This window comes from Monodelphis domestica, chromosome 6 (genome assembly GCF_027887165.1).
Source record: "Monodelphis domestica isolate mMonDom1 chromosome 6, mMonDom1.pri, whole genome shotgun sequence".
NCBI classification, from domain to species: Eukaryota; Metazoa; Chordata; class Mammalia; order Didelphimorphia; family Didelphidae; genus Monodelphis; species Monodelphis domestica.
Window position 1 is genome coordinate 255,417,898 of NC_077232.1, and position 27,074 is coordinate 255,444,971.

The 27,074-nt window shown below is 35.0% G+C and overlaps 1 protein-coding gene across 1 annotated transcript in view; it reads right to left on the reverse strand.

Annotated features, from left to right (window-relative positions):
• The window catches only part of GSTCD (glutathione S-transferase C-terminal domain containing), a 208,228-nt gene that overhangs the window by 144,274 nt on the left and 36,880 nt on the right, over positions 1–27,074 (reverse strand). Inside the window, exons 4-5 of the mRNA XM_001367182.4 lie at positions 20,835–21,086; positions 8,818–8,911 (exon numbers count right to left, since the gene is read on the reverse strand). Of these exons, the coding sequence (XP_001367219.1) occupies positions 8,818–8,911; positions 20,835–21,086 (346 nt within the window). The remainder of the gene's footprint in view (positions 1–8,817; positions 8,912–20,834; positions 21,087–27,074) is intronic.

Genomic DNA, 27,074 nt, shown 5'->3' on the forward strand with positions numbered 1-27,074 from the left:
AACACTGAATATTCTGAAGCCACCTTTATTGACTAAGGAAATCGGTCCTACAATGTTACCAAGAGAGAGTCTTTGTTATTTTTAGACCCAGAATCATAACAGTGACTCCAAAGAATCACAAATACTCTCCAAATTCACTCAAGCAACTGAAACATGTTTCATTTCTTTTTCTTGTTTGTTTTTTCCTTAGACGTAAGAAAAAGAAATGATTACTTTTCTGGAAATTGATAAATCTAAATGGAAATAGCAAGTGTGTAAAACCACTTACACTTTTTATTAAGAATGATCCTCTATTTGCCTCAGTTTCCTTAACTGTAAAAGAGGATAAATAATAGCACTTACCTCACAGTTTTTCTCATGATACATACCAAAATCCCTTAAAAAAGGATTATGGTGAATAACAAATAAGATATTTGTTAGGTACTTAACATAATACTTGGCACATAATAGCTGCTATCTAAATGCTAATTTCTTCCCCAGCCCCTCCTCCCACCCTTTTGCAGAAGCACTTTAAATATAAGAAAATAAAACTACCATAAAAATTTTAACTAATTATGTATGGCCATTCAAAGTTATGATAAAAAAATGAATCACAATAATGAGGCCATAGTTTATGAGAACATTCAGTGGGGCAGAAGCTCAACATTTTTTTGGAGATTTTGGCTTTTTTTCTCCCTTGAGGATACTTTGGTGGGAAGAGGTCCAAGAGAAGCAGTTTAATAGATAATTTGCTCTATATTCTACATAGCACCAGAATTTTGGCATTCAACCTAAACAATACCATTCAAGCAAGCTGGAGAGTACCTCGTCTCTTTTTGGCTTATGTGTTATTAATAGATAGCAACATGGATACCTCCTTTGCCAATTTATAGATACTAGTTGAAGCAGTTTTTAGCTCCATGCTCTAATGCAATGTGGATAATGTTACCAATACTTTTGACTTTAATGAGCATTTAATTCATGATGGAAGAGAAAAGAGCTACCAATCTATGGAGTTTGGGGTCAATCATAGTTAATTTATTTCATAGCAAAGTATAAATCAGAGGCTTGAAAACATTTCTGTTAGAAGGTGAGGAATCCGGGGCAGCTGGGTGGCTCAGTGGATTGAGAGCCAGGCCTAGAGACAGGAGGTCCTAGGTTCAAATCTGGCCTCAGACACTTCCTAGCTGTATGACCCTGGGCAAGTCACTTAGCCCCCATTCCCTAGCCCTTACCACTCTTCTGCCTTGGAACCACCACACAGTATTGATTCCAAGATGGAAGGTAAGGGTTAGAAAAAAAAAAAAGAAGGTTAGGAATCTCTTTAAATGACAGAAAACCCCTTGATCTCTCTCTGTCTCTTTCTCTCTCCCCCTGTGTTTCTCTCTGTTCTTTCTGAAAGTACCATGTTTTAAAACGTGGAAAAGTTCTGAGGTGACAGTCTCATAATTTAAATTCTTAGGCTTCTTCATAGACTTTTCTCACAGTATGTTCCAAAATTCCTTAAAAAAGAAATAGTCCTTCAACTTTTATTACAAAACATAAATGAAAGAAAACAAATATTTAAAAACTGAAGGTTGTAGGATGTAGATAGATGGATGGATAGACAGAAAGATAATAGGCTTAAGTACTGGGGATATAACTACAAACAAAAAGAGACAGTCCTGCCCTAATGTAGTTTACATTCTTAGGTGAAGACAACACAAAGAGAGGAGCTAGGCAAGGTAGAGAATTGTCTGGAAAATCAGGAGGACCTGGTTAAATGAAAACACAGCTGACAGGGGTACTTCCATTAAGTGGATATTCTGAAAAGGAAGAAACCATCAGAATAGAGGCATCTCCACTGTAAAATGGTAGGTGGGACAGGAGTAGAGCCAGGTTATATGAAAAATTATCACAATAATTCAGAGAGAGAATGATCAGTTTAGTTGAAATATCTACATAATGGAAGCCAGAATGAGTATTCTAGTTGAATTATCTAGATACCTGACAGTTTTCCTTCACAGTTTTAAAAATTGTCCACTTCGCCTTAGGATGTCAGGAGAAAAAGAGGAAGGCTTCCAGTATGCTATAGGGACCCCATTTTAAAAAAAAAGGAAAAAGGGAAAAAAATGGCAAGTCACATAAGATAGGCAGACATGGATGAGTTCCAATATCTACATCGGATTTCAGATCATTTTTAGGATATTAGGGCTAAAGTATAAAATACTGTAGATACAAAAAGCAGGGAGGAATACAGAATCCAATATCTGATATACCACCTGCCTACACACATGTCAAAAAGATTATAAACAAAATATGGAGTGGATTTTATCTTGAAATTCACCTTGCTGTTATAATGTAATTCTAAGACCAATTTTGAATTTTTAAAGCTTTTGAGATAAAAGAATTTTTTCTTTAATGATCTCTAAGGTTGAAAATTTAAAATTTGTTTATTTTCCCATATATAAGAACACTAACCCAACATGACATAGTGGGTGACTGGGAGGAAAAAATAGTCAAGAATTTATATTAAGAAAACCTAAGTGGAAAGGCAGAGATTGTGCCTGCATTTTGCAATTCAATAGAACAAAGCTTAGTAACATCAAGTCAGAATGTACTCATTTCTTCAGATGTTGATGCTCTAGGTATCTTAGGTGTGCACTTCAGGGTAAGATAAAACACTTGCAACAACAGATTTAAAAAAAAAAACGCATTCTTTTAGGTCGGTTCTCAATGTAACAAAGATTGTTTTTCTTTGGCACAGCACTCTGAATGCCAAGTAAATCTTCACAGTTTAAGTATCAAATGTTACTTCCTAAATAGTTTCCCCAAGTCAATCCTATCAATTCAGCAGCCTTCCATTATTCTAGAGTTAGAAAAGCTATAGAAGATGATAGCATAGGTCAAAAACTAGAAAACAATACTCAAAAACTGAAAATATAAGACTGTTTCTGTCATCATTCTATCTTTTTTTTAAAATAATATATATTTATAAAAACAAATGGGTCCTCTAAAAATATGTAAACATTTTGTATGGACACTGGTAAATAAAAGAACTACTCTATAGCCAATAACCAAGGAAGAATGTTCAATATTTGGTCTCTTAAAGTAGAGACTAAAATTAATAATTAACACAATCAAGTTAAAATTTTGACACCAAAATAAGTTAGGGCCATTGGAAAATTGTTTAATAATAATGGTACTTTTATTTACAGAACAAGGCTCTGAAACCCATATTACTCAGAATTGTATTATCTTAATCCAACTTCAAACACTTTAAAAACAAAGATCTTTTATTTTTTCTGTAGATACAAAGGCATGATTGAGTTTTTATAGAAATGCAAAGACTCCAGTATAAAATTAACCAACAAAAAAAGAATTAAATTCATGACAGAAAAACATCTTTAACATTAGAAATTACTTTATATACTCAATGAATCTTTTTTTTTTTTTAATGACCCCTAATGTGCCATTGATTGGTTATCTTCAACTTAAGAAATTTACAAAGGGTCCTTTCTGCCTCATTATTTTTAGTCACTATATGACAAGGGAAGGAATATTGCTAGCATGAAGTCCCTGTATATAATCTCAAATTTAATCCCTCTTTGAGATGATAGTTTCTTTTTATTAAAGAATAGTGAAGGAGTTAATTGATGGTCAAGTTTTCTTGCCATCTTTCTTTGATTTATAAAAGTTCTCTCATGGATATAATTCATTTGTGGGCCCTTAGAACCCTGCCACATTTGGAGGTTTTCCATATCTTTCCTCCAAGAATCCAGAATAAAGGAGGAAAAAATTAGGATCTTTATGAAAATGCTTTCTCAGACTCATATTTCATATCCAAATCAGAGTTTTTTAGCTTTTTTTTTTAATGTCATGGATCCCTTTGGCAGTCTGTTCAAACCTTTGCACTGCTTTACTTTAAAAAATATTATTCTGGGACTTACTTAAACTTAAAATATAAAGCCTTTATGAAGGGAAACAATTATTGTACAGTTATCAGAATATGAAATTCTGTACAACTAACAGAATATTAAAAATCCAAGTTCTCACACTCCCCATTAGGTAGGATCACTCCTCCCAAGCCTCTAGGGATCCTCCCTTGCATATATGCAGATATATGAAGACTGCTCTAATGGCTACTTCCTGGTTTTCTCTATCCTGGAGGGAAGACATGGAACTCTGTAGGAAGGAACAAAAAGATCTCCCAAGCAATGAAAATATTTCATCTTATCACTCTATAGTTTATTTTATTTTATAAAACCCTTAACTTCTGTCTTGGAATCAATACTGTGTATTGGTTCCAAGGCAGAAGAGTGGTAAGGGTTAGGTAATGGGGGTCAAGTGACTTGCCCAGGGTCACACAGCTGATTTGAACCTAGGACCTCCCATCTCTAGGACTGGCTCTCAATCCACTGAGCTACCCAGTTGCCCCCCACTCTATAGTTTCTTAATGAATATCATTCCTTTTAAAGATCATCTATTAAGAGAGGAAATTAAAGTTCATTTCTTCTCCATCTTCAGTTCTTAAGTTCTCCTACATTCCTATCTCCCTGGAGGAATAATTCACATCATTCCCTCTCCATATGACAACAAAATTTGATGGTACATCAAAGGAACAAACAGTACCTGAGATAAGATTCTGACAGAACAGAGAACACAAGAGCAGCTACTTCCTTGGCTTCCTTAAGACTCAGCTAAAATCACATCTTTTACAGAAAGTTCTTTCCAACCCCTTTGAATTCTAGTGTTTTTCCTTTATTAATTATTTCCAATTTAAGCTGTATATAAGTAGTTTGTATAATTTGTTTGCTATTTCCCTCATTAGATTGTGAGCTGAAGAGCACAGACTATCCTTTGTCTCCTTTCATATCCCCAAAGCTTAGCACAGTATCTATTAATAAAAGTGAACTGAATGATTGCAAGTAGAATGGAACCTGTTCTTTCTATGGCAGATTTCTGATGGAAATTTTTCTTCTTGTACCCTCAGAAAGCAAACAATTTGTATAAAGGTGACTACATAATACAATATAGGAACATATCTTTGAGATCATTTACTTCAAGGAAAAAAGACACCAACAAGAAAGTGAATCAGGTACCATTGCAAAGGGATATGTGCTTATAATGAGTCCTCTTCTCAATCATCTTCTTATAAATTTGGGCTCATTTTTTCTATAGTATAAATATGGTTTGGGGCCAGATTAGTAGTATAAAATGGCAGAATATAGCAATATCACTATTTATAGGTTAAGAAAAAATAATTCCATTCCAAAACAGTTATAAAAATCAGGATGGCACAAGCAAGAAACTTAAACTTTAATAGATCACAATTATATGAGGGAAACAGTATAGTTTTCAAATTTAAAAAATAATCTCCTTAAGAGATGTCATTTAACATACCAAAAAAATAGTGTCTTAGATGTGTAAAAATAATAATGGCGAGTTATAAAAATAGATGGGAAAACTATGCCAATACAGGTTCAAACTGTTCAAACTGATCAATGTAATCAAAAGTTTCTTCAGTGATGAAGTGAAACTCAAATGTGAACTTTTCTTCAGGGCCAGCGCAAGGACGCTAAAGATACTATTATTATAAAAAATAAAATATTTATTTAAATACATAAGGCTAAAAAACATTTCTAATTCTAATGGATTCTAAATCCACCCAAATAAACTCCATGGTTCTGCAAGGAACTGCTTCTCCTGTGTTTCACAGGCTACACTAATCCTCCCTGATCTGACTAACCCAAATTTATACTATTCTAAATAAAAGTACCACTATTATCCTTATAATTCTTTTTTTTTTTTTGCTTCTAAGGGCAAGCGAAAATTAAAAAGCAAAAGTTTATTCATAAGAAAATAACTTTGAAACAATGTGTTTATAGTACATAGTATTTTGTGTCCAGCAAGGATTCTTAACTTTTTTTGTGAGAGGATTACAAAATGCCTTTTTTATAGTCTGATAGCCTAAGCACCCCTTTATATAATAATGTTTTTAAATGCATAAAATTCATATTGAAAAAGAAACCAAATATAGTTATCCAAAAAAATTTTTAATAAGCTCATTGTGCCCAGGTTAAGCATCCCTGATCTAAATCAGCCTCAAAATATGCTATTTGAGGTTTTTTGAGGGCACATTTGACAACTTCTACATCCCCTCCTCCATTTGACCCTTTCTGAAAATGAATAAAAATGTCCTCTTCTATATTTTCTTCATCATCTTGAATATTTCTAAATCCTGTCAGAAGAACAGTCCTCTTAGAAATTCCTGAAAATACCTGTAGCTTCTTGACATTTTTTTCCATATGTGGGGAAACATCAACCTGATAGCAGCTGGTATTTGTAAAAAGAGGATATTTCTTGTGCTTGAGAATGTTATCAGCAACTCCATTTTTAAGAAATGTAATAACCGCTCTTTGGGTATTTACATTATACTCCACATGTTTTACTTCTCCACCCCCATTCTGGGATTTACTGAAGCTCAGTGCTAATTTGTCTCTCATCTGTTCTTCAGGTAATTCATTAGGTATTCCGGCAACATCAATCTTTTTCTTAGAAATCTTTGAATGAACCTGAAGACTTAAACCTGTTTTTAGTGGGACAGGTTTGGCCATCAATTTCATTTCCTCATTGCCAAATGTCACAAGATGTTTTCCTCTTTTTATCACATTCTGGGCAACTTCTTCATCTTCAAAGGTGATAAGAGCTTGTCCTTTCTTCAATTCATATTCAAGTTGTGTTGTTACTTGAAATGAACAGGAGATATCTGAATACTGACTGTCATCCTTAGGGCTTTCCGCTGATATGAACTTTATTTCCTTTGTAGGAATATTCTTTTTAACCAGGTAAGATGATGAAGGTCGTTGCAACTCCATTTCAGCTTTTTTAATTTCAATCTTTAGGTCAGTATTTGTTTGTACCATTTCATCGATGCTCTTCTGTACATCACTTTTTGGGTCTTCTATTAATTGTTTCAATATCTCTTCAATTTGCTTGTTATTTTTATCTTCAAGATACATTTCAAGAAGCAGTTGTAAGTCTTCTTTTTGAGCAGTTGCCATTTTTTTCTCCCTATCTGACAGTCATCGGCCAAAGCTGTCCTCCTGCTTGGCAATGATTGTTGAGACTAAAGGAATTATTCTTCCATCCCAGACAACTAGAGTCCTCAGACTAGCAGGTGCTTCCCAAAAGACTTCCCCATTACCTGCCTGCCCCATACCTCCCGATTTTAGGTCCTCCACCTTGCGAACGCAGAACAGGGCAGCTATCCTTATAATTCTTAACACTGCCTTCCAGTTATAAAATAACAAAGGCTATCTGACTGAGTCTCAACAAGAATCATGTTAGGACTCTGAGTCACTCAGAGTACAAACCAAAGACCAGATATTTCTTTGGTCCTCTCAGATATAAAGCAATTTATGAAGACAGAAATAGATAGTCAATAGTGTTTCCCAAGTTGGAAAAAGAACACACTAAGCTCCTTCAGGTCTTTCCCTCAGACAGAGAGAGAGAGGCAAAGATGTTACCTCCTCCAGCTGTGAGAGAGAGTCTCTCAAGTGTGTGTCTCTGCCAAGGGCCAGAGAGCAACTCCCAACTGCCAAAGAGAGTAACTAACACAGAAAAACGGTTATAACTTTCAGCATTTGAAATTGACATGCTCTCTCAGCTCTGCTTCAAACTCTAATTCTTTTTCAAGCCAGCACTCTACTTTTTATCTTTAAACGAATAAAACAATACTTATTTTCTAACATCATCCTTATAGATGCCAGGCAGATGTTAACTGGTTGTGCACTGCCTACTAGCACCAGGATGATATTAGAAGGTCTAGTTTAATATCAGGGCCGTTGGTGGTAGAGGAAGGAGGGTGGTAGAGGAGGAAGAGAGGGAGGGAGTAGTGGGGAGATGGCAGCTAGATAAGACAGATGCTAGATAGGACAATACATGTCAACCCCAGGATATCAGGTTCATTTAGAGTGACTTCTCAATGTTTCTAGGATAGAAACCATTACTGGATCAATGTTGAGATAATATTAATTACTCACATATACTGAATATATTCTTAAGGTCCAAAATAGCCATATTTTCAGAAATCACTTTTTTATACCTAAATGTAAACAATCTAATTCTAACTTTCATCACTTAATATTTCCCAAATCTTGGTGAGAAAAATCATATTGTTCATCTGTCTCAAAGTCTATCAACCTAAAGGTTAAAGAATGTTTCTGTCAATGACCATTGATGGAGATACTATCTGAAATAACAGTGAATCTAACATTGCATTCTATTTTAAACCCATCGATAGCAGGATTTCTGTTGAAGATAACTTAAACTTAATCAAAATGATTAAAAGGAACAATATTTGAAATCATCTCTCAGAATCATTATTTTGGGGTCTCAAATTTAATAAACCTAAAAAGCAATGAAAAAGATGACTATCATTTGAATTTTCTTAAAGTGAATTTTAATTTTTCATTGCTATAAATGAGAATATTGAAAATAGTTCAGAAATTTGTGGAGACAAAGGTCCTCATCTATAAAAATAAAAGATTAGACTAGATGACCTCAAAAATGAACATTTGGATCTAGATTTTTGATCATGCTATTATAAAAGAGAAGGACTAAGTCATTAAGAATGGGGTAGATCTCCCAAATATTCCCAACAAGTACTTCTCTTCACTAATACAAAGACACTAAAAGTTTTGAAATAAATGGCAGAAGGCAACTGTTACAGAGAACTAAAACATTACATTTCTATAAGAGAAGTTTGATAGTATTATTGAGCTTATAAATATTAAAGTACACCTATGTATACATTAAAAAAAAAGAAAATTAAGTAAAAGAAAGGAATATACTCACCCTCCTCAGGACATACTGCTGCTGGCAGATTGCTCCAATCAAGAGTCCAGTTGGGGCAGGGATGGGGAGAAAACTTTGCCTCAATGCCTTTTTTCTAGAAATGAAAGATGTCCTTTTTACATCAACATGCCAAAATATTGAATATCCCATATTTTCTTTTTTTTTTTAAACCGTTACATTTCATCTTAGATTCAATGCAGTCTATTGGTTCTAAGGCAGAAAAGAGGTAAGGGCTAGGCAATGGGGGTTAAGGGACTTGCCCAGGGTCACACAGCTAGGAAGAGTCTGAGGCTTGATTTGAACTCAGGACCTCCCATCTCTGGGACTGGCTCTCAATCCACTGAGCCACAGTTGCCTCCATATTCTTTTTTTAAACTCTTATTTCTTAATAACTCTTATTATCTTATTACCAAAACACACAATGCTGTGAATTAATTCTAATGGAAGAAGAGCATTAGAGGCTAAGTAATGGGGGTTAAGTGTCTTGCCCAGGGTCACATAGCTAGGAAGTATCTCAGGCTAGATTTGAACCGAGGACCATATCATATATATTCAACTCAGGATTAGCTATATTAATAAAAGGGAGTACAAATAGTACAAGATACAGGACGTCCAGTTAAGTGTGGCGGCAGTCTAGACACGAGACACTTCTTCTTCCCAGCACCTAACAAAATAGACTATATCAAAAGGACGTAAAAACCATATACAGAAGAACAGAGGGACTCAACTGCTGTAACCTCGAAAATGTGGGTTTCAAGACTGTGAATTGCCAAAACTGTAAAGATAATTTTTAGTGTCTTGATTTAAATCAAAAATAAATGGGTGCCATGGGAAAATTCCCAAATATGAAAATAGCTGGGTTTTATGAAGATTTTAATTAATACAAATGAAGGAATTAAGGGGAGGGAGGGAGGGAGAGAGAGAGAGAGAGAGAGAGAGAGAGAGAGAGAGAGAGAGAGAGAGAGAGAGAGAGAGAGAGAGAAGAAAGAAAATAGTAAAATAGTAGGAAGGGCCTAGGACAGACAAATGGCCTAGGCCTGAGCCTTAAGAGAGACAAGTCAGTCTTTTATGACTCACCACAAGATCGTCCTAAAGCAAAACTCCAGTCCTTCACTGAAATCCTCAACTCCTGAACTGAGTTCAGAGACCCAGCTCCTCCAATTAACTCCAAACTCCAACTAAGTTCAGAAAGGCAGCTCCTCCAACTAACTCCAAACTCCAACCTCCACAGAGAACTCCCTGAACTCAGTTCAGAGAGCTCCTTTTAAAGAAAAATTTCTCTTATGTCACCTCCCCTAAATTTTCACATCTAGCAATCACAGTAGACGTGTTCCCCAGGACTGTACATTCATAGTTCACATCTTCTTTTGTTATTACCTTCTCTGATTAGATTATATCTTCTGAGTATTTAACATCTCTTTGCTAAGTTTACTCTTTGTAAGTTGCTTAACCTTTTAGTGATTAATTTAACCTTTATAGGTACTTAGCACCCTTTTGTATTAGATCTAAAAGTAGACCTAACTTAAGGTTCTAGATTTACTATGAGTTAGGGACTTTTCAATTGTTCCATCAGTAGTTTACAATTTTATCTTCCCCATAGGCACTGTCTGAGCAGGGTGGAGTAATTTTAAAATTCTCAATACATTCCTAACCAAGTACCTCCATTGTTTAAAATGGGGAAACTTAACCAAGTCTTCTGAGGTACAGTCTGAGCAATTTTTAAGATTCACACAGTAGGGAGCAACATTGAAGGTACGTGGGGTTTGTGCATTTTCACACTATAAGAGGGAGAAAAAGCTCTCACTCAAACCAATCTACCCTCTGATCTACTCTCCCCCACCCCACCTATGGAGCCAGAGTCAGAGCCAGCGTGCAACAGAAACAGTGAGTGAAGTAAGTGAGGGACACCTCTAGAGTGAGCAAGGGGCACCACTAGGTCCCTGGGAGCTGACTAGGACTACAGGGGATCTACCCCTGAGAGAAGTTACACCGGAAACCTCTGCTCAATGGGGAGTGCAGACCATGGGCACTCTAGCGAACAGAGGAGGCTGCAGAGATTCAAGAGCTTGCCTCAGGCAAAAGCCTTGCTCCTTAACTCCATAAACAGAGAACCTGCCAATCTCACTCAGATTTCTGACTGAAAAGGGAAGGAAAAACCATAGGGATGGCTAATTATGCCCAGGATGAACAAAGACCCTCCAAGAAAAACAGGAAGAAGACATTGACTCTTGAAAATATTAAAGGAGGAAAAACCCAGGCTACAGAAGAAAAAGAGGAAGAGATTCAAACAAAATAAAAGCCTTCCAAAAAAAAATTGAAATTGTCCACAAGCTTGGGAAGAATTGAAATTGGAACTTATCCAAAAGATGGAAGCCTTCTGGCAAGAAAAATGAGAAATAATTCAAAGAGAGAACAACAGTCTGAGGGAAAAGAACTGCAATTGGAGAAACAGCTGGAAGCCACAAAAAGCAGGGTAGACCAAACTGAAAAGGAAAACCAGTCTTTAAATACCAGAATTAGGCAACTGGAAGATAATGATCTTTCAAAACAGCAAGAATTAATGAAGCAAAGTCAAAAGATGGACAAATTAGAAGAAAATATAAAATATCTCACTGACAAGGTGACAGATTAGGAAAACACAGGTAGGAGAGACATTTTGAGAATCATTGGTCTACCTGAAAATCCAGAAATAAACAGAAATCTTGACATCATACTACAAGAAATCATCCAAGAAAACCGCCCTGATGTTCTTGAAGAAGGGGTCAAAATAGACATAGAAAGAGTTCACAGAACACCCTCTACACTAAATCCTCAGAAGACAACCCCCAGGAATGCAATTGCCAAATTCCAAAGCTTTCAAGCTAAGGAGAAAATTCTACAAGAAGCCAAAAAGAGACAATTCAGATACCAAGGAGAACCAACCAGGATCACACAAGACCTGGCAGCTTCCACACTAAAGGGCCTCAAGGCCTGGAACATGATATTCAGAAAGGCAAGAGAACTGGGTCTTTAACCAAGAATCACCTATCCATCGAAACTAACTATATAGTTCCAGGGGAAAGTATAGGCATTCAACAAAATAGAAGATTTCCAAGTATTTGTAAAGAAAACACCAGAACTCAGTGGAAACTTTGATATCCAAACTCAAAGATCAAGAGAAACATAAAAAGGTAAATATGAAAGAAAAGGAAAAGGAGTAAAACGTTTTCTTTTTTCTTACTCAAACTCTCTTCTATAAGGGCTACAATTAGATCAAATTATTTATATCAATATATGGGAAAATTTTTATTTAACTCTCAAAATTGTATTCATTATTATAGTAATTAGAAGAATCACTCATAGGGGAAGATTGAGGCATTAAGGGCTAAAAGATGATATAAAAAAAAGAACAAGGGTAAGAGGGGGAATCGATGCTGGTCCCAAGAGATACTTGAAGAAATAGAAATAAAATAAATAGAATAATCTTTTTCACCCAAAGATACAAATCAGAAGGGGAGGGGAAGAACACTAGTATAAGAATGAGAGGAAGAGAGTACTAATAGGCAATACTTAAACCATAATCTCACTGAAATCAACTCTGAGAGGGAAGAGCATCTAGATCCATTGGGATCTTGAATTATATCTTATCCAACAGGGTAAGGGAGAAGGTAAAACTAAGGGGGGTTTGGGGGGAAGGAGTACAAAAAGGGAGGGAAGGAGACGGGAGAGGGAACTTAAAAGATCCTAAAAAAAAAAACCAAGACGGGAACAAAAAGGAGGGACCAGAAAGGGAAGCATATCAAGGGAGGGGATTAGGGGGATTGATTAAAAGTAAACCACTGGTTTAAAAGGATATAGCAAAAGAAGAAAGGACAGAACTAGGAGAGGATATCAAAATGCTAGGGAATTCACGAGTGACAATCAAAACATTGAATGTGAATGGGATGAAGTCACCCATAAAACATAGAGGAATAGGAGAGTGGATTAGAATCCAGAATCATACCATATATTGTCTACAGGAAACACATATGAGGCGAATAGATACTCACAAAGTCAGAATTAAAGGGTGGAGCAAGACCTATTGGGCCTCAATTGATAGAAAGAAGGTAGGAGTTGCAATTATGATATCTGACAAAGCCAAAGTAAAAATAGACCTGATTAAAAGGGACAGGGAAGGTAAATACATCCTGATAAAAGGGAGTATAGATAATGAGGAAATATCACTAATCAACATGTATGCACCAAATGATATAGCACCCAAATTTCTAATGGAGAAACTAGTAGAACTGAAGGAGGAAATAGATAATAAAACTATACTAGTGGGAGACCTGAACCTACCACTATCAAATTTAGATAAATAAAATAAAAAAAATAAATAAGAAAGAGGTAAAAGAGGCAAATAAAATCTTGGAAAAATTAGAGTTAATAGATATATGGAGAAAAATAAACAGGGACAAAAAGGAATACACTGTCTTTTCAGCAGCACATGGTACATTCACAAAGATCGACCATGTACTAGGTCATAAAAACATGGCAAACAAATGCAGAATAGAAGAAATTATAAAAGAAATCTTTTCAGATCATAATGCAATAAAATAATGATCAGTAAGGGTACATGGAGAGCCAAATCAAAAATAAATGGGAAATTAAATAATAAGAATCTCCAAATTTGGTTAAAGAACAAATCATAGAAACAATTAATAATTTCATTGAAGAAAATGACAATGATGAGACATCCCTTCAAAATCTATGGGATGCAGCCAAAGCAGTTCTCAGGGGAAAATTTATATCCTTGAGTTCATATATTAACAAATTAGGGAGGGCAGAGGTCAGTGAATTGGATATGCAAATCAAAAAACTTGAAAGCGGACAAATTAAAAATCTCCAAAAGAAAAATAATTAGAGATCCTAAAAATTAAGGGAGAAATTAATAAAATCAAAAGTGAAAGAACTATTGAACTAATAAATAAGACTAGAAGCTGGTATTTTGAAAAAAACAAACAAAACAGACAAAGTACTGGTCAATCTAAAAAAAAAGAAAAGAAGAAAACCAAATTAACAGTATCATAGATGAAAAGGGAGACCTCACCTCCAATGAAGAGGAAATTAAGGCAATCGTTAAAAAGTATTATGCCCAATTATATGGCAATTATGCCAATCTAGGTGATATGGATGAATATTTACAAAAATATAAATTGACTAGACTAACAGAGGAAGAAATAAAGTACCTAAACCACTCCATTTCAGAAAAAGAAATTGAACAAGCCAACAAAGAACTCCCTAAGAAAAAAATCCCTAGGGCCTGATGGATTCACAAGTGAATTCTATCAAACATTCAAAGAATAGCTAATCCCAATACTATACAAACTATTTGACATAATAAGCAAAGAGTGAGTTCTACCAAATTCCTTTCATGACACAAATATGGTACTGATTCCAAAGCCAGGCAGGTCAAAAATGGAGAAAGAAAACTACAGACCAATCTCCTTAATGAATATAGATGCAAAAATCTTAAATAGGATACTAGCGAAAAGACTCCAGCAAGTTATCATGAGGGATTATTCACTATGATCAGGTAGGATTTATACCAGGAATGCAAGGATGGTTCAATATTACGAAAACCATCCACATAATTGACCATATCAACAAGCAAACCAAACAAAAATCATATGATTATATCAATAGACGTAGAAAAAGCATTCAACAAACTACAACACCCATTCCTATTGAAAACACTAGAAAGTATTGGAATAGAAGGAGCTTTCCTAAAAATAATAAACAGTATCTATCTAAAACCATCAGCTAACATCATCTGCAATGGGGATAAACTAGATGCATTCCCAATAAGATCAGGAGTGAAACAAGGATGCCCATTATCACCTCTATTATTTAACATTGTTCTAGAAACACTAGCAGTAGCAATTAGGGAAGAAAAAGAAATTGAAGGTATTAAAATAGGCAATGAGGAGACCAAGCTATCACTCTTTGCGAATGATATGATGGTCTACTTAAAGAATCCTAGAGAATCAACCAAAAAGCTAGTCAAAATAATCAACAACTTTAGCAAAGTTACCTAAAATTTGTCTATACATGCCCCTTGTCCATTTATCAATTGGAGAATGGCTTGATTTTTTGTACAACTGATTTAGCTCCATATAAATTTGAGTAATTAGACTTTTGTCAGAGTTTTTGGTAAGATTGCTTTCATTCTAATTTTGGTTGCATTGGTTTTGTTTATACAAAATATTTTTAATTTAATGTAATAAAAATTATTTATTTTACATTTTGTAATTTTTTCTAACTCTTGCTTGGTCTTAAAATCTTTCCTTTCCCAAAAATATGACAAGTACACTATTCTGTGTTCACCTAATTTACTTCTAGTTTCCTTCTTTATATTCAAGTCATTCACCCATTGTGAGTTTATCTTGGTGTAGGGTGTGAGATGTTGATCTAGACCTAATGTCTCCTGCATTGTTTTACAGTTTCCCCAGGAGTTTTGGTCAAATAATAGGGTTTTGTCCCAAATTCTGGGATATTTGGGTTTATCATAGACTGTCTTGCTGAAGTCACTTACCCCAAGTCCATTCTACTGATCCTTCCCCCTGTCTCTTAGCCAGTATCATATTGTTTTGATGATAACTGCTTTGTAGTACAGTTTAAGATCTGGTACTGCTAGGCCACCTTCCTTCGCATTTATTTCCTTGATATTCTTTATATTTTTTTCTTCCAAATTAACTTTGTTATGGTTTTGTCTAATTCAGTAAAACGTTTTTTGGTAGTTCAATGGGTATGGTACTAAATAAGTAAATTAATTTGGGTAGGATTTTCATTTCTATGATGTTAGTTCATCCTACCCATGAGCAATCACTATTTTTCCAATTGTTTAGATCTAGTTTTAATCGTGTGGAGAGTATTTTGTAGTTGTGTTCATATAAGTTCATGTGTTTGTCTTGGTAGATAGATTTCCAATTATATTATATTGTCCAGGGTGATTTTAAATGGAATTTCTCTTTCTAATTCTTGCTGCTGAGATGTGTTGGAAATTTATAGAAATGCTGATGACTTATGTGGGTTTATTTTGTATCCTGCAACTTTGCTAAAGTTGTTGATCATTTCCACTAGAGCTTTTTGATGGATTCTCTAAGTAGATTATCATATCATCCACAAAGAATGATAGCTTGGTCTCCTCGTTGCCAATTTTAATACCTTCAATTTCTTTTTCGTCTCTGATTGCTACTGCTAGTGTTTCTAGTATGATGTTAAATAACAGGTGATAACGGGCATCCTTGTTTCACTCTGGATCTTATTGGAATGCTTCTAATTTGTCCCCATTGCAGATGATACTTGCTGATGGTTTTAGACATATACTTTTTATTATTTTTAGGAAAGGCCCTTCTATTCCTATACTTTCTAGAGTTTTCAATAGGAATGAGTGTTGAATTATGTCAAAGGCTTTTTCTGCATCTACTGAGATAATCACGTTTGGGTTTTTTTTTTTTTTTGGTATACTTGTTGATATGGTCAATTATGTGGATGGTTTTCCTAATATTGAACCATCTTTGTATTCCTGGTATAAATTCCACCTGATCATAATGAATAACCCTTATGATCACTTGCTGGAGACTTTTTGCAAGTATTCTTTTTGAGATTTTTACATCTATGTTCATTGGGGAGATTCGTGTATAGTTTTCTTTCTCTGTTTTTGACCTGCCTGCCTTTGATATCAGTACCATATTTGTGTTATAAAAGGAATTTGTAGAAATTCTTCTTTGCTTATTATGTCAAATAATTTGTATTGTATTGTGATTAGTTGTTCTTTGAATGTTTGATAGAATTCACTGTGAATCCATCAGGCCAGGGGATTTTTTCTTAGGGTGTTCTTTGATGGCCTGTTGGATTTCTTTTTCTAATATGGGATTATTTAAGTATTCTATTTCTTCTTCTATTAATATAGGCAATTCATATTTTTGTAAATATTTATCCATATCACCTAGATTGCCATATTTATTGCCATATAATTGAGCAAAATAGTTTTTAATGACTGTCTTAATTTCCTCTTTATTAGAGGTGAGGTCTTTGATACTGTTAATTTGGTTTTCTTCTTTCCTTTTATTTTAAATTAGATTGATCAATACTTTGTCTATGTTAATTGTTTTTTTTCAAATTACCATCTTCTAGTCTTATTTATTAATTCAGTAACTCTTTTACATTTTTTTTATTAATTTCTCCTTTAACTTTTAGGATCTTTAATTTAGTTTTCATCTGGGGATTTTTAATTTGTCCGCTTTCAAGTTTTTTGATTTGCATATCCAATTCACTGACCTCTGCCCTCCCTAATTTGTTAATATATGAACTCAATGATATCAATTTCCCCCTAAGTATTGCTTTGCCTGCATCCCATAGATTTTGAAAGGATGTCTCATCATTGTCATTTTCTTCAATGAGATTGTTAATTGTTTCAACGATTTGTTCTTTAACTGATTTTGGAAAATCATATTATTTAATTTACAATTAATATTTGATTTGCCTCTCCATGTACCTTTACTAATTATTATTTTTATTGCATTATGATTTGAAAAGGTTGCATTTATTATTTCTATGCTTTTGCATTTGTTTGCCATGTTTTTACACCCTAGTACATGGTCATTCTTTGTGAATGTACCATATGCTACTGAAAAGGTGTACTCCTTTTTATCCCTATTTATTTTTCTCCACATATTTATTAATTCTAATTTTTCTAAGATTTTATTCACATCTCTTACCTCTTTTGTATTTATTTTTTAGTTTGATTTATCTTGATCTGATAGAGGAAGATTCAAGTCTCCCACTAGTATAGTTTTACTATCTATTTCCTCCTTAAACTTCACTAGTTTTTCCTTTAGAAATTTGGATGCTATGCCATTTGAAGCATATACGCTGAGTACTGATATTTCCTCTTTTTCTATATTGTCTTTTATCAGGATGTAATTACCTTCCCTATCTCTTTTAATCAGATCTATTTTTAATTTGGCTTTGTCAGATATCGTGACTGAGACTCCTGCCTTCTTTTTCTCAGTTGAAGACCATTAGATTTTGTGCCAGCCTTTAACCCTTACTCTGTGTGTCTACCTGCCTAATTTATGTTTCATGAAGACAACATATGGTGGGATTTGGGTTTCTAATCCCCTCTTCTATTTTCTTTTGTTTAATGGATGAGTTCATCCCATTCACATTCAGAGTTATTATTGCCATCTCTGTATTCCCCAATATTTTTATAACCTCTCCTAGTTCTGCCCTTTCTTCTTATGCTATTTCCTTTTAAATCAGTGGTTTGCTTTTAATCAATCCCCCTAATCTCCACCGTTATTTTACTTTCCTTTCTCCCCCTCCCTATTTGTTCCTTTCTTATTTTTTTAGGATCTATTAAATTCCCCCCACCCTTTCCCTTCCTTTGTATACCCCTCATCCCACTCTTCCCTTAGTTTTCCCCATTTCACTGTCCCTGTAGGGTGAGAATTTGATACCCCAAGGGATCTAGATACTCTTTCCTCTTAGAACTGATTCCATTGAGAGTAAGGTTTATGCATTCATTACCTATTAGCATTGTCTTCCTCTCCTTCTTATAATAGTATCCATCCCCTCCCCTCCCATGCACCTTTTGTGTGGTATAGATTATCTTATTTATCTTATTCCTTCAAGTTTCTCTTGGTGCCATCTTCTATTCCCCTACTCTTTTCTTTCTTTTTTTTTTGGCATATTATCTTAGACCACTTATTCCCTCAAACTCTACCTATGAATAATTCTTCTAATTACTATAATAGTGAATCTAATTTTGGGGAGTTGTACATAACATTTCCATATAATATGAATCATTTGATGTTATTGAAGCCCTTAAAGAAGAAAGTTTAAATTTTTTTCTTTCCCCTCTCCTTATTTACCTTTTCATGTTTCTCTTGAATTTTGTGTTTGGATATCAAACTTTCCACTTAGTTCTGTCTTTTCTTTACAAATACTTGGAAATCTTCTATTTTGTTGAATGTCTATACTTTCCCCTGAAAGTATATAGTCAGTTTTGATGGGTAAATTTGAAGATCCAATTCTCTTGCCTTTCTGAGTATCATATTCTAAGCCTTGAAGTCCTTTAGTGTGGAAGCTGCCAGATCTTGTGTAATCCTGACTGGTGCTCCTTGATATCTGAATTGTCTCTTTCTGACTTCTTGTAAAATTTTCTCCTTATCTTGGAAGCTCTTGAGATTGGCAATTACATTCCTAGGGATTGTCTTTTGAGGATTTAGTGTAGAAGATGTTCAGTGAATTCTTTCAATGTCCATTTTGACCTCTTGTTCAAGAACTACAGGGCAGTTTTCTTGGATAATTTCTTGTAGTATGATGTCAAGATTTCTGTTTATTTCTGGGTTTTATTTAGACCAATGATTCTCAAATTGTCACTGAGAGTGGTTTTCAAGGTCAGTCATCTTGTCGGTGACATATTTCATGTTTCCTTCTATTCTGTCAGTCTTTTATCTTTGCTTCATTAATTCTTGCTGCTTTACAAGATCATTGGTGTCCAGTTGCCCAATTTTGGTCTTTAAAGACTGGTTTTCTGCTATAATCTTTTGATTTTCTGCTACAAGCTTTTGATTTTTCTTTTTGGTTTGGTCTATCCTGTTTTTCATGGCTTCCAGCTGTTTAATTTTGCTCTCCAATTTATTTATCATTTCATTTGATTTCTGAGCTTCTTTCTCCAATTGGGAGTTCCTGTCTTGTAGACCATTATTTTCTTTTTTAACTATTTTCCACTTTCCTTGCCAAATCTCTTCCATCATTCTAAAAATCTCAGATTTAAATTCTTTAAGAGCTTGTGACCAATTTTCTTTTCTTTCTTTTGTTCTTTTTTTGTGTGTAGATACTTTGGATGCATTTACGTGTTTGTCATCCTCTGCTGTTTCCTCTGTAATCTGGATTTTTTTTTCTCCATAAAAATTATCCAGGGTCAATGCTTTGTTCTAATTCTTCTTGGTGGCTGGAAGCTGTATTTCCTGGGCATTGTTTGCCATCACTATGCTGGTTTTTCCTTCCCTTTCCAATCAAAAGTCTAAATGAGGAGGGCAGGCTCTCTGGGTATGAAGTTAAAGAGCGAGATTTTTGCCTGAGGCCATCTTTTGAGTCTCCATGTGTCTACTGTGTGCCACCCCTCTCTGTGCTATCTTTGTGCCCAAGTTCCGTGCTCTTCAGGCTTCTGGGATCTCAAGTCTAGCTGTTCTCAATGGTAGGTCCTAGGTGGTCTGAGTCAGATGCCAAGGACCTAGAGGTGCCTCTTGCTCACTCGCTGATTCTAGCATGCTGTATCTGACTCTGACTCCTTAGGTGGGGTGTGGGAGGGTTAATCAGCTTGTGTTTTGGTGGGAGCTATTTCACCCCCTAATAGTGCAGAAATGCCCAAATCCCACATACCTTCAATGCTGTGCCCTACTGTGGAATCCCTTCATTCATCTGGATTTTTTTTTTGCCTTTTGAGGTAGTCTATATTGGTAGGTGGTGAGGAGAGGAAAAGTGCAGGTTCTACATTGCAGCCATGTTAACCCGGATGACCCACCAAACATTTGTTAAATGGTAACTAGGTCCCAAGCACTGTGCTATGTGCTAGAGAAACAACAACAACAACAAAAAAAGCTTTGCAACAGGAAATTTTCAGATGAAAATAATACAGTTGACTAAATTGACTAGTTAGAGCATTATCAAGTTAAATATTCATAATAGTAGACAAGGGAAGAAAGGAATGCAAGGAATATGAAGAAAGGAAGGAAGAGAAGGAAGGGAAATACAGGGAGAAATAAAGGAGGTTGAATATAAAATACTTCTCCAAATTTAAAGAATAAAACCAATTCAATGAAAATCAAAAGACCAGCAAGAATTTAAAAGTAGTAAAAAGTGACTGAGATAAAAATTGTAAATTATAACAAGAGTAATGCCAAGAAAAGACTGGGGGGAGGAAAGGAAATGCCCATAAAGAGAATGTAGATTTTTCAAAGATAACCTTAGCATAACTATTTAGTTACCATTAGTTTAGAAATGGTTGGTCTTGGTCCTCCAATAAACTGCACACATATTTTCTCTTCCACTTCAGGATTCTCACTCAAAATTGGTGACTGCTTATCCAACGTGGCTGGGAGGTCTGATAAATGAAGAAAAAGTAGCCTGCATTTGGCTGCAGCTCTTGTTACTCCAGGCACTTCCTGAATCTTCTGGTACCAGGAGGCTATCAGAGGTAAATGAGCCAGAATTCCACAGGGCTTCTTCCAGATGTGAACCTTAGGTAAAAGGAATAACACTCAGTGTCATTCATTTTCTATTATTATTATATATAATTATTATAATATATTGTATTATATTATTATATAATGTGTATTTTTTCAATATAATAAATTTAGTGTAACTCCTATTATTGTTCATTTCAAGGGTCCTATTTCTTCACCTATAAATGAGGCGGGGGGGAATGAACAAAATAGTCTCAAAGTTCCCTTCCAAACCTATATCTGCAATCCTATGCTACCTGATATGTTGAAAGAAATAATACTTTTTAAGGGTTAAAATAATATCCCTAAAAATTATCTGTTAAAAAAATGAAAATACAAACTCTATATGTATGTGAAAAGGAATTTTTCAAATTCATATATTTTTAAAGTTAATTTTCTAAATGAAATAGAATTAGAACTAGAAAAAGAAAAAATAATTAAGGGGTTTTTTTAAAGGAACATATTGATAGAGGTTTCATTTAATGAACATTTCCACAACATTTACTCTTCAGTGGTAAGAGAAGCCAAGATGGCCGAGTCAAGGCAGCAATCCAGTTGAATCCTCCCAACATTTCCCTCCTAACAACTTAAAATTACTGCCTCAAATCACATTGTAAAATGGCAGGGCCAACAAAAGCTCAGTGAGACATTTTTTTCAATGTAGGACAACTTAGGAGGTCAGAGGAGAGGTCTGAGACACTGGGGTACACATAGCTACCACATCAGCAATATGCATTGGAGGCAGCTGCAACAGCAGGAGTAGCAGTACCTTCAGGAGCTCTCAGGCCAGAGAAATTTGGGGAGCTGGATAACTGGTCAGAGAGAGATTAGAAGGAGACCCTCAGCTGGCACTGATGGTGGGATTCTATTGCACTGCCCATATGCAATTCAAGGTCATAATTCTAGGGCAAAAAAGAACACTAACATTTCCTGCTATGGGAAGCAGGGGCCCTGGTCTCAGGTCCAGAGCCAAGAGTTCTGAACATAAAAGAGCAGGAATCTGGTATATCTGGAATATATATTGAACATAAGCCCAATGAGAATTCCTAGAAGAAATAAAAAACGATTTTAAGAACCAAATAAGAAAGCGAGAAGAAAAATTAGGTAGAGAATTGAGAGTGATAAAAGAAAATATGAAAAGAAAACCAATAGCTTATTAAAGAGGTACAAAAATACTGAAGAAAATATCTTAAAATCAATGCAGGCCAAATAGAAAAAGAGGCATAAAATCTCACAGAAGAAAACAATTCTGTTTAGAATTTGGCATGTAAAATCTAATGACTCCAAAATATCAAAAAAGTCAAATAAAGTCATAAGAATAAAAAAAATAGAAGAAAATGTTAATGATCTCATTGGAAAAATAACTGACCTGGATAATATATCAAGGTGTGATAATTTCAGAATTCCTGGATTACCTGAAATCCATGGATCCTAGAATTATGAAGGGAAAACTGTATTGATATCCCAGAACTAGAGGGTAAAATAGAAATGGAAAGAATCTACTGATCACCTCCTGAAAGATATCCCCTAATGAAAACTCAAAGGAATATGACAGTCCAATTCCTGAGTCCCAGGTTGAAGAGAAAATACTATAAGCAATCAGAAACATTTCAGATATCATTAAGCCCCATTCAGAATAAAAAAAAAATTAGCAACTTCCACATTTTGGAATATGATATTCTGGAAGACAAAGGAGCTAAGATTAAGGCTATAAGACTTCCCTGCACTCTCTAAGAAAATAATCCTAAAGACCAAATGGATTCACAAGTGAATTTGGCCAAATATTAAAAGATTAATTCCAATATGTCTAATTCTGATTAATTCCAAAAATTATGAACTATTTTGAATGATAGGTAAAGAAGGAATCCTACTAAATTGTTTTTATGACACAAATATAATAATGATAACTAAACCAGGAAGAGGAAAAACAGAGAAAGAAAAACAATAGTACAATTTCCTTAATGAATAGCAAAAATCTTAAATGAAATGTTAGCAAGAAGATTACAACAATATATTACAATGGTCATATAACATAACCAGGTAGGATTTATACAAGGAATGGAGGCTGGTTCAATATTGGGAAAACTATCAGCATAATTAGCCATTGGCAATAACAAAAACAACAAAAATCTTATGATTATCTCATTAGATGCAGAAAAAACTTTGATGACACTCACACCTATTAAAAACATGAGAAAGAATAGGAATAAATGGAACCTTCCTTAAAATATTAAATAGTATCTGAAGCCAAGAGGAAGCATTATCTGTAATGAGAATAGATCAAGGATGAGGCAAGGATATCCATTATTATTCGACATTGTACTTGAAATACTAACTATAGCTGCAAGACAAAAAAAAAAGAAATTGAAGGAATTAGAAGAAACAATGAGGAAACAAAACTATTAGTCTTTGAAGATAACATGATGGCATGCTGTTGTAGGAATATAGGATTGGCCTTTTGCTGCAAATCAGGAGATCCTACAGGGCAGAAGCAGGGCCAAGATTCCAAAGCTCTGAAGTAGGCAGTTGGCCTCTCTGGAGGAGAGACAGGGAGTTGGTGGAGTTGTTCTCTGGAGAAGGAGACTGTTAAGCTGCCAGGAGACTGGGCCTTTCCTTCAAACAAGTTTTCATCTTCTGGAAGTGTGTTGAAAGCAAGTTTTGGACTTTCTGCCACTCAGGTGGAACAAACAGCAGTTAGAATGTTGGAGAGAAGAGACAAGAATGACAGTTGGTGGAGGGAGAGGAACTTGGAGAGTGACAGTTGGACTCTCTTTCCTGGCCCTCAGACTGGAAGGAGTGCCCCCTCCCTGTCTGGGGATAGAAGTACCTCTATTCTTGATTTTCCCAATTGTGTGCTCTAACTGGATTCCTGTGATCATGTCATCAAACAAAAAGATTTAAGGGGAGCAGTCTAAACTGTAAGGCCGGTCTTTAGGGGTGTTAGTCCGAAGAGACAGGCCCAACCAGCTCTGAAAGTCAGAACCTTTTCTTCCTCTTGCTGTCTACTGCTAAGACTTGAAATTAAGAAAGCTAGCATAGATCAGTATAGGCAGGAATAAAAGAAACCCTCCACCAGCCTGCCAGGCCTGGCCTCAGCTCAAAAACTGAAACTCAAACCCAATCTAAGGAACTCCCGATTCCCTCTTCCCTGATACCTCCCCAATTCAAACTTATTATTAAATTCATCTTTATTTAATAAAAGCGCAGTAAGATAAGAGGACTGTACTTTCAGGGGAATATAGAGGGAGCAGAACATATGGACAGCTATTTCAACCAAAAACAGTGTAGATGCCTGCCAGGCAACCCTGGGGGGAGGGGGGTGCTTGTCCCTCAGGGGGGTTCCATGTTTACCTGCCCTGGGATATCTTCAACATCAAGCAATAGAGAAGACATCCCCTCAGGCTATCATAGGTGGCCAATTTCTCAGGAACCCCATTTTTCAAAGATAGCCTCTCAGCAGGCGGCATCTCTTTCGTTTTATCTCAGCAGCCATATTCCCTCTATCCCTCCATACAGGTGGACTGTGTGAGTAAAACCATTTTTCCACTTCCTGATCCTGTGTGCTATTGCTTTCTACTGGGACTTCTGCCACCCTAGAGGACATCAGTCTGTGAGACTTCCTTTGGCCCTTATTCCTATATCTACAAGTCCTTCCCTAATTTTAATATAGTAATTAAGGATTAATTAGTATCGTTTAGAAAACAGATTTATAAGTAGACAAATCATTGTTTAGTGGGATTTAGTACTCTGACTTTGGGGTTAAGATCAGATCTTCCCAATTCCCTTCTCATCCTGACCTTAGCTTAAATAATTATATTTATTTATCTATGTGCTTATTATTCTATATATTATTTCAATACTTAGGGAAGGAATCCAAGTGAATCAACCAAAAATTTAATTGAAAAAATGTATAACTTTAGAAAAGCTGTAGCAATAAAATAAACCCACATAAATCACAGCATTTCTATATATTATCAAAAGACTTGTCTGGAAGAGATAGAAAGAGAAATTCCATTTAAATAATAGTAGATGATATAAAATACTTGGGAGTTTACTTTCCAACACAAACTCAGGAAGTATAGTGCTGGAGGCCATCATACACTGACTGGCTGACAAGGTCACAGTCTGGGGAAATGGGGTCTGCAAAGCAGCCCCCCCCCTCAGAGAATGAGGCCTTCTTTGATCCCCCTCTGTGACTTCTCCCCCCACAACTTCTCCCACTAATGGACTTGCTATGATTACTAATCTCTTCCCAATACAGGAGAAATAATATGAGAGCAAATACTTATAGGATCAATAAACCCCACTTTAATCCCCCTAGATTAGTACCCCAATAAGATTGCAATTATAGAATCAAAGCCCAAAGATTATTGCATATAACCCCTCCTTTCTCAAGCACAAGATATGCTTCAAGGCTTTACAATAAACACGGGCCAAATCTTTCAATACAGTTATCACATTTCAATGAATTTGTTGATGAACAGAATCCAGGCAGCATTGCTAGGCACTTCAAAGTAACACAAGAAAAACAATTTTTAAATTGAGGAAAACCTCAAACTATTTTGTTATTCATCTCCCAAAAATTGTGATCGATAGTGAAAGCTGACGAAAAGCACAATGATCCTCTCATCAGGTCAAGGGGTACTAACCTACAAATGGCTTTATTCACATTAATCATATCTATCACAGAGTGTTGTAGAAACATAGTAAATGATCACAGAATTCTTTGTTGTAGTAATATCACAAGAGTGTTGTTTAAGTGATTTGATAATATCCAATCAGAATGTAGAATGTCATATATGTAGAGAATTGATTGTGTGTCAAGGAAGCATGTACCCAAAAACCTATATAATAAATGCACCACAGCACTATGGCAGATCACTGTGTGTGATGCCTGAATACATGGGATGAAAAGTCAGCATTTCTCATCTCCTTTATCTGACAGGGTTGTCACATCTGGGCAGAGAGATAACCCTGGGTCCTCAGAGAGGCCGCTGGATGGACCTCGTTAGTATAGGAACACAATTACAAAACAATGTGAAACAGCAGAAGAAATACTAATTGTTCATGGATATGCTCAATAAATATAATAAAAATAGCAATTTTACCAAAGTTAATTTACTTCTTTGGTGCCATATCAACCAAACTACTAAATAATTATAAATAATAACAAAATTCATCTGGATGAACAAAAAAATCAATAAAAAAATGTGAAGGAAGGCAACCTAGCAGTACCAGATCTCAAACTAAATGCAAAACAGTAATAGTGAAAACAATACAGTAGTGGCTAAGAAATAATGTGGTAGATAAATCGAACTGTAGATACACAGTAGTAATGGCCATAGCAATTTAGTGTTTGATGAATCCAAAGATCCAATATTTTTCAGACAAGAACTCAATATTTAAGAAAAATATTACTGGGAAAACTGAAAAACAGTTCGGCAGAAACTGTGTATAATGCCCATGGTGTTTTGCTGAAATATCTTGCTAATATTTTATTAAAAAATTTTTGCAACAGTATTCATTACATAAATTGGTCTTCATCTAGTTTAACAAATAGTTAACATAGTGATGAAATTAATCTTTAAATGTTTAGTAAATTTTACTTGGAATTTTCATTAGGGAGTTTACTGATGACTTGTTCAATTTCTTTTTCTGTTGGGGTTATTTATTCTATTTCTGCTTCTGTTAATTTGAATATTTTACATTTTTGTAAATATTTAGCAGTTTTACTTAGTCTGTCAGATTTATTGGCATGTAATTAGGTAAAATAGTTCCTAATAATTGCTTTAGTCTCCACTTCATTAGGAGTGAATTCATTCTTTTCATGTTTGATACTAGTAATTTGGTTTTCTTTAAAAAAAAAAATAAAATTATCCAATGGTTTATCTATTTTACTTGGATTTTTTTTTAATCATAAAACCAGCTCCCATTTTAATTAGTTCCATGGTTTTCTTTCTTTCAATTTCATTAATTTCTCATTTGATTTTTCAGGATTTCCAA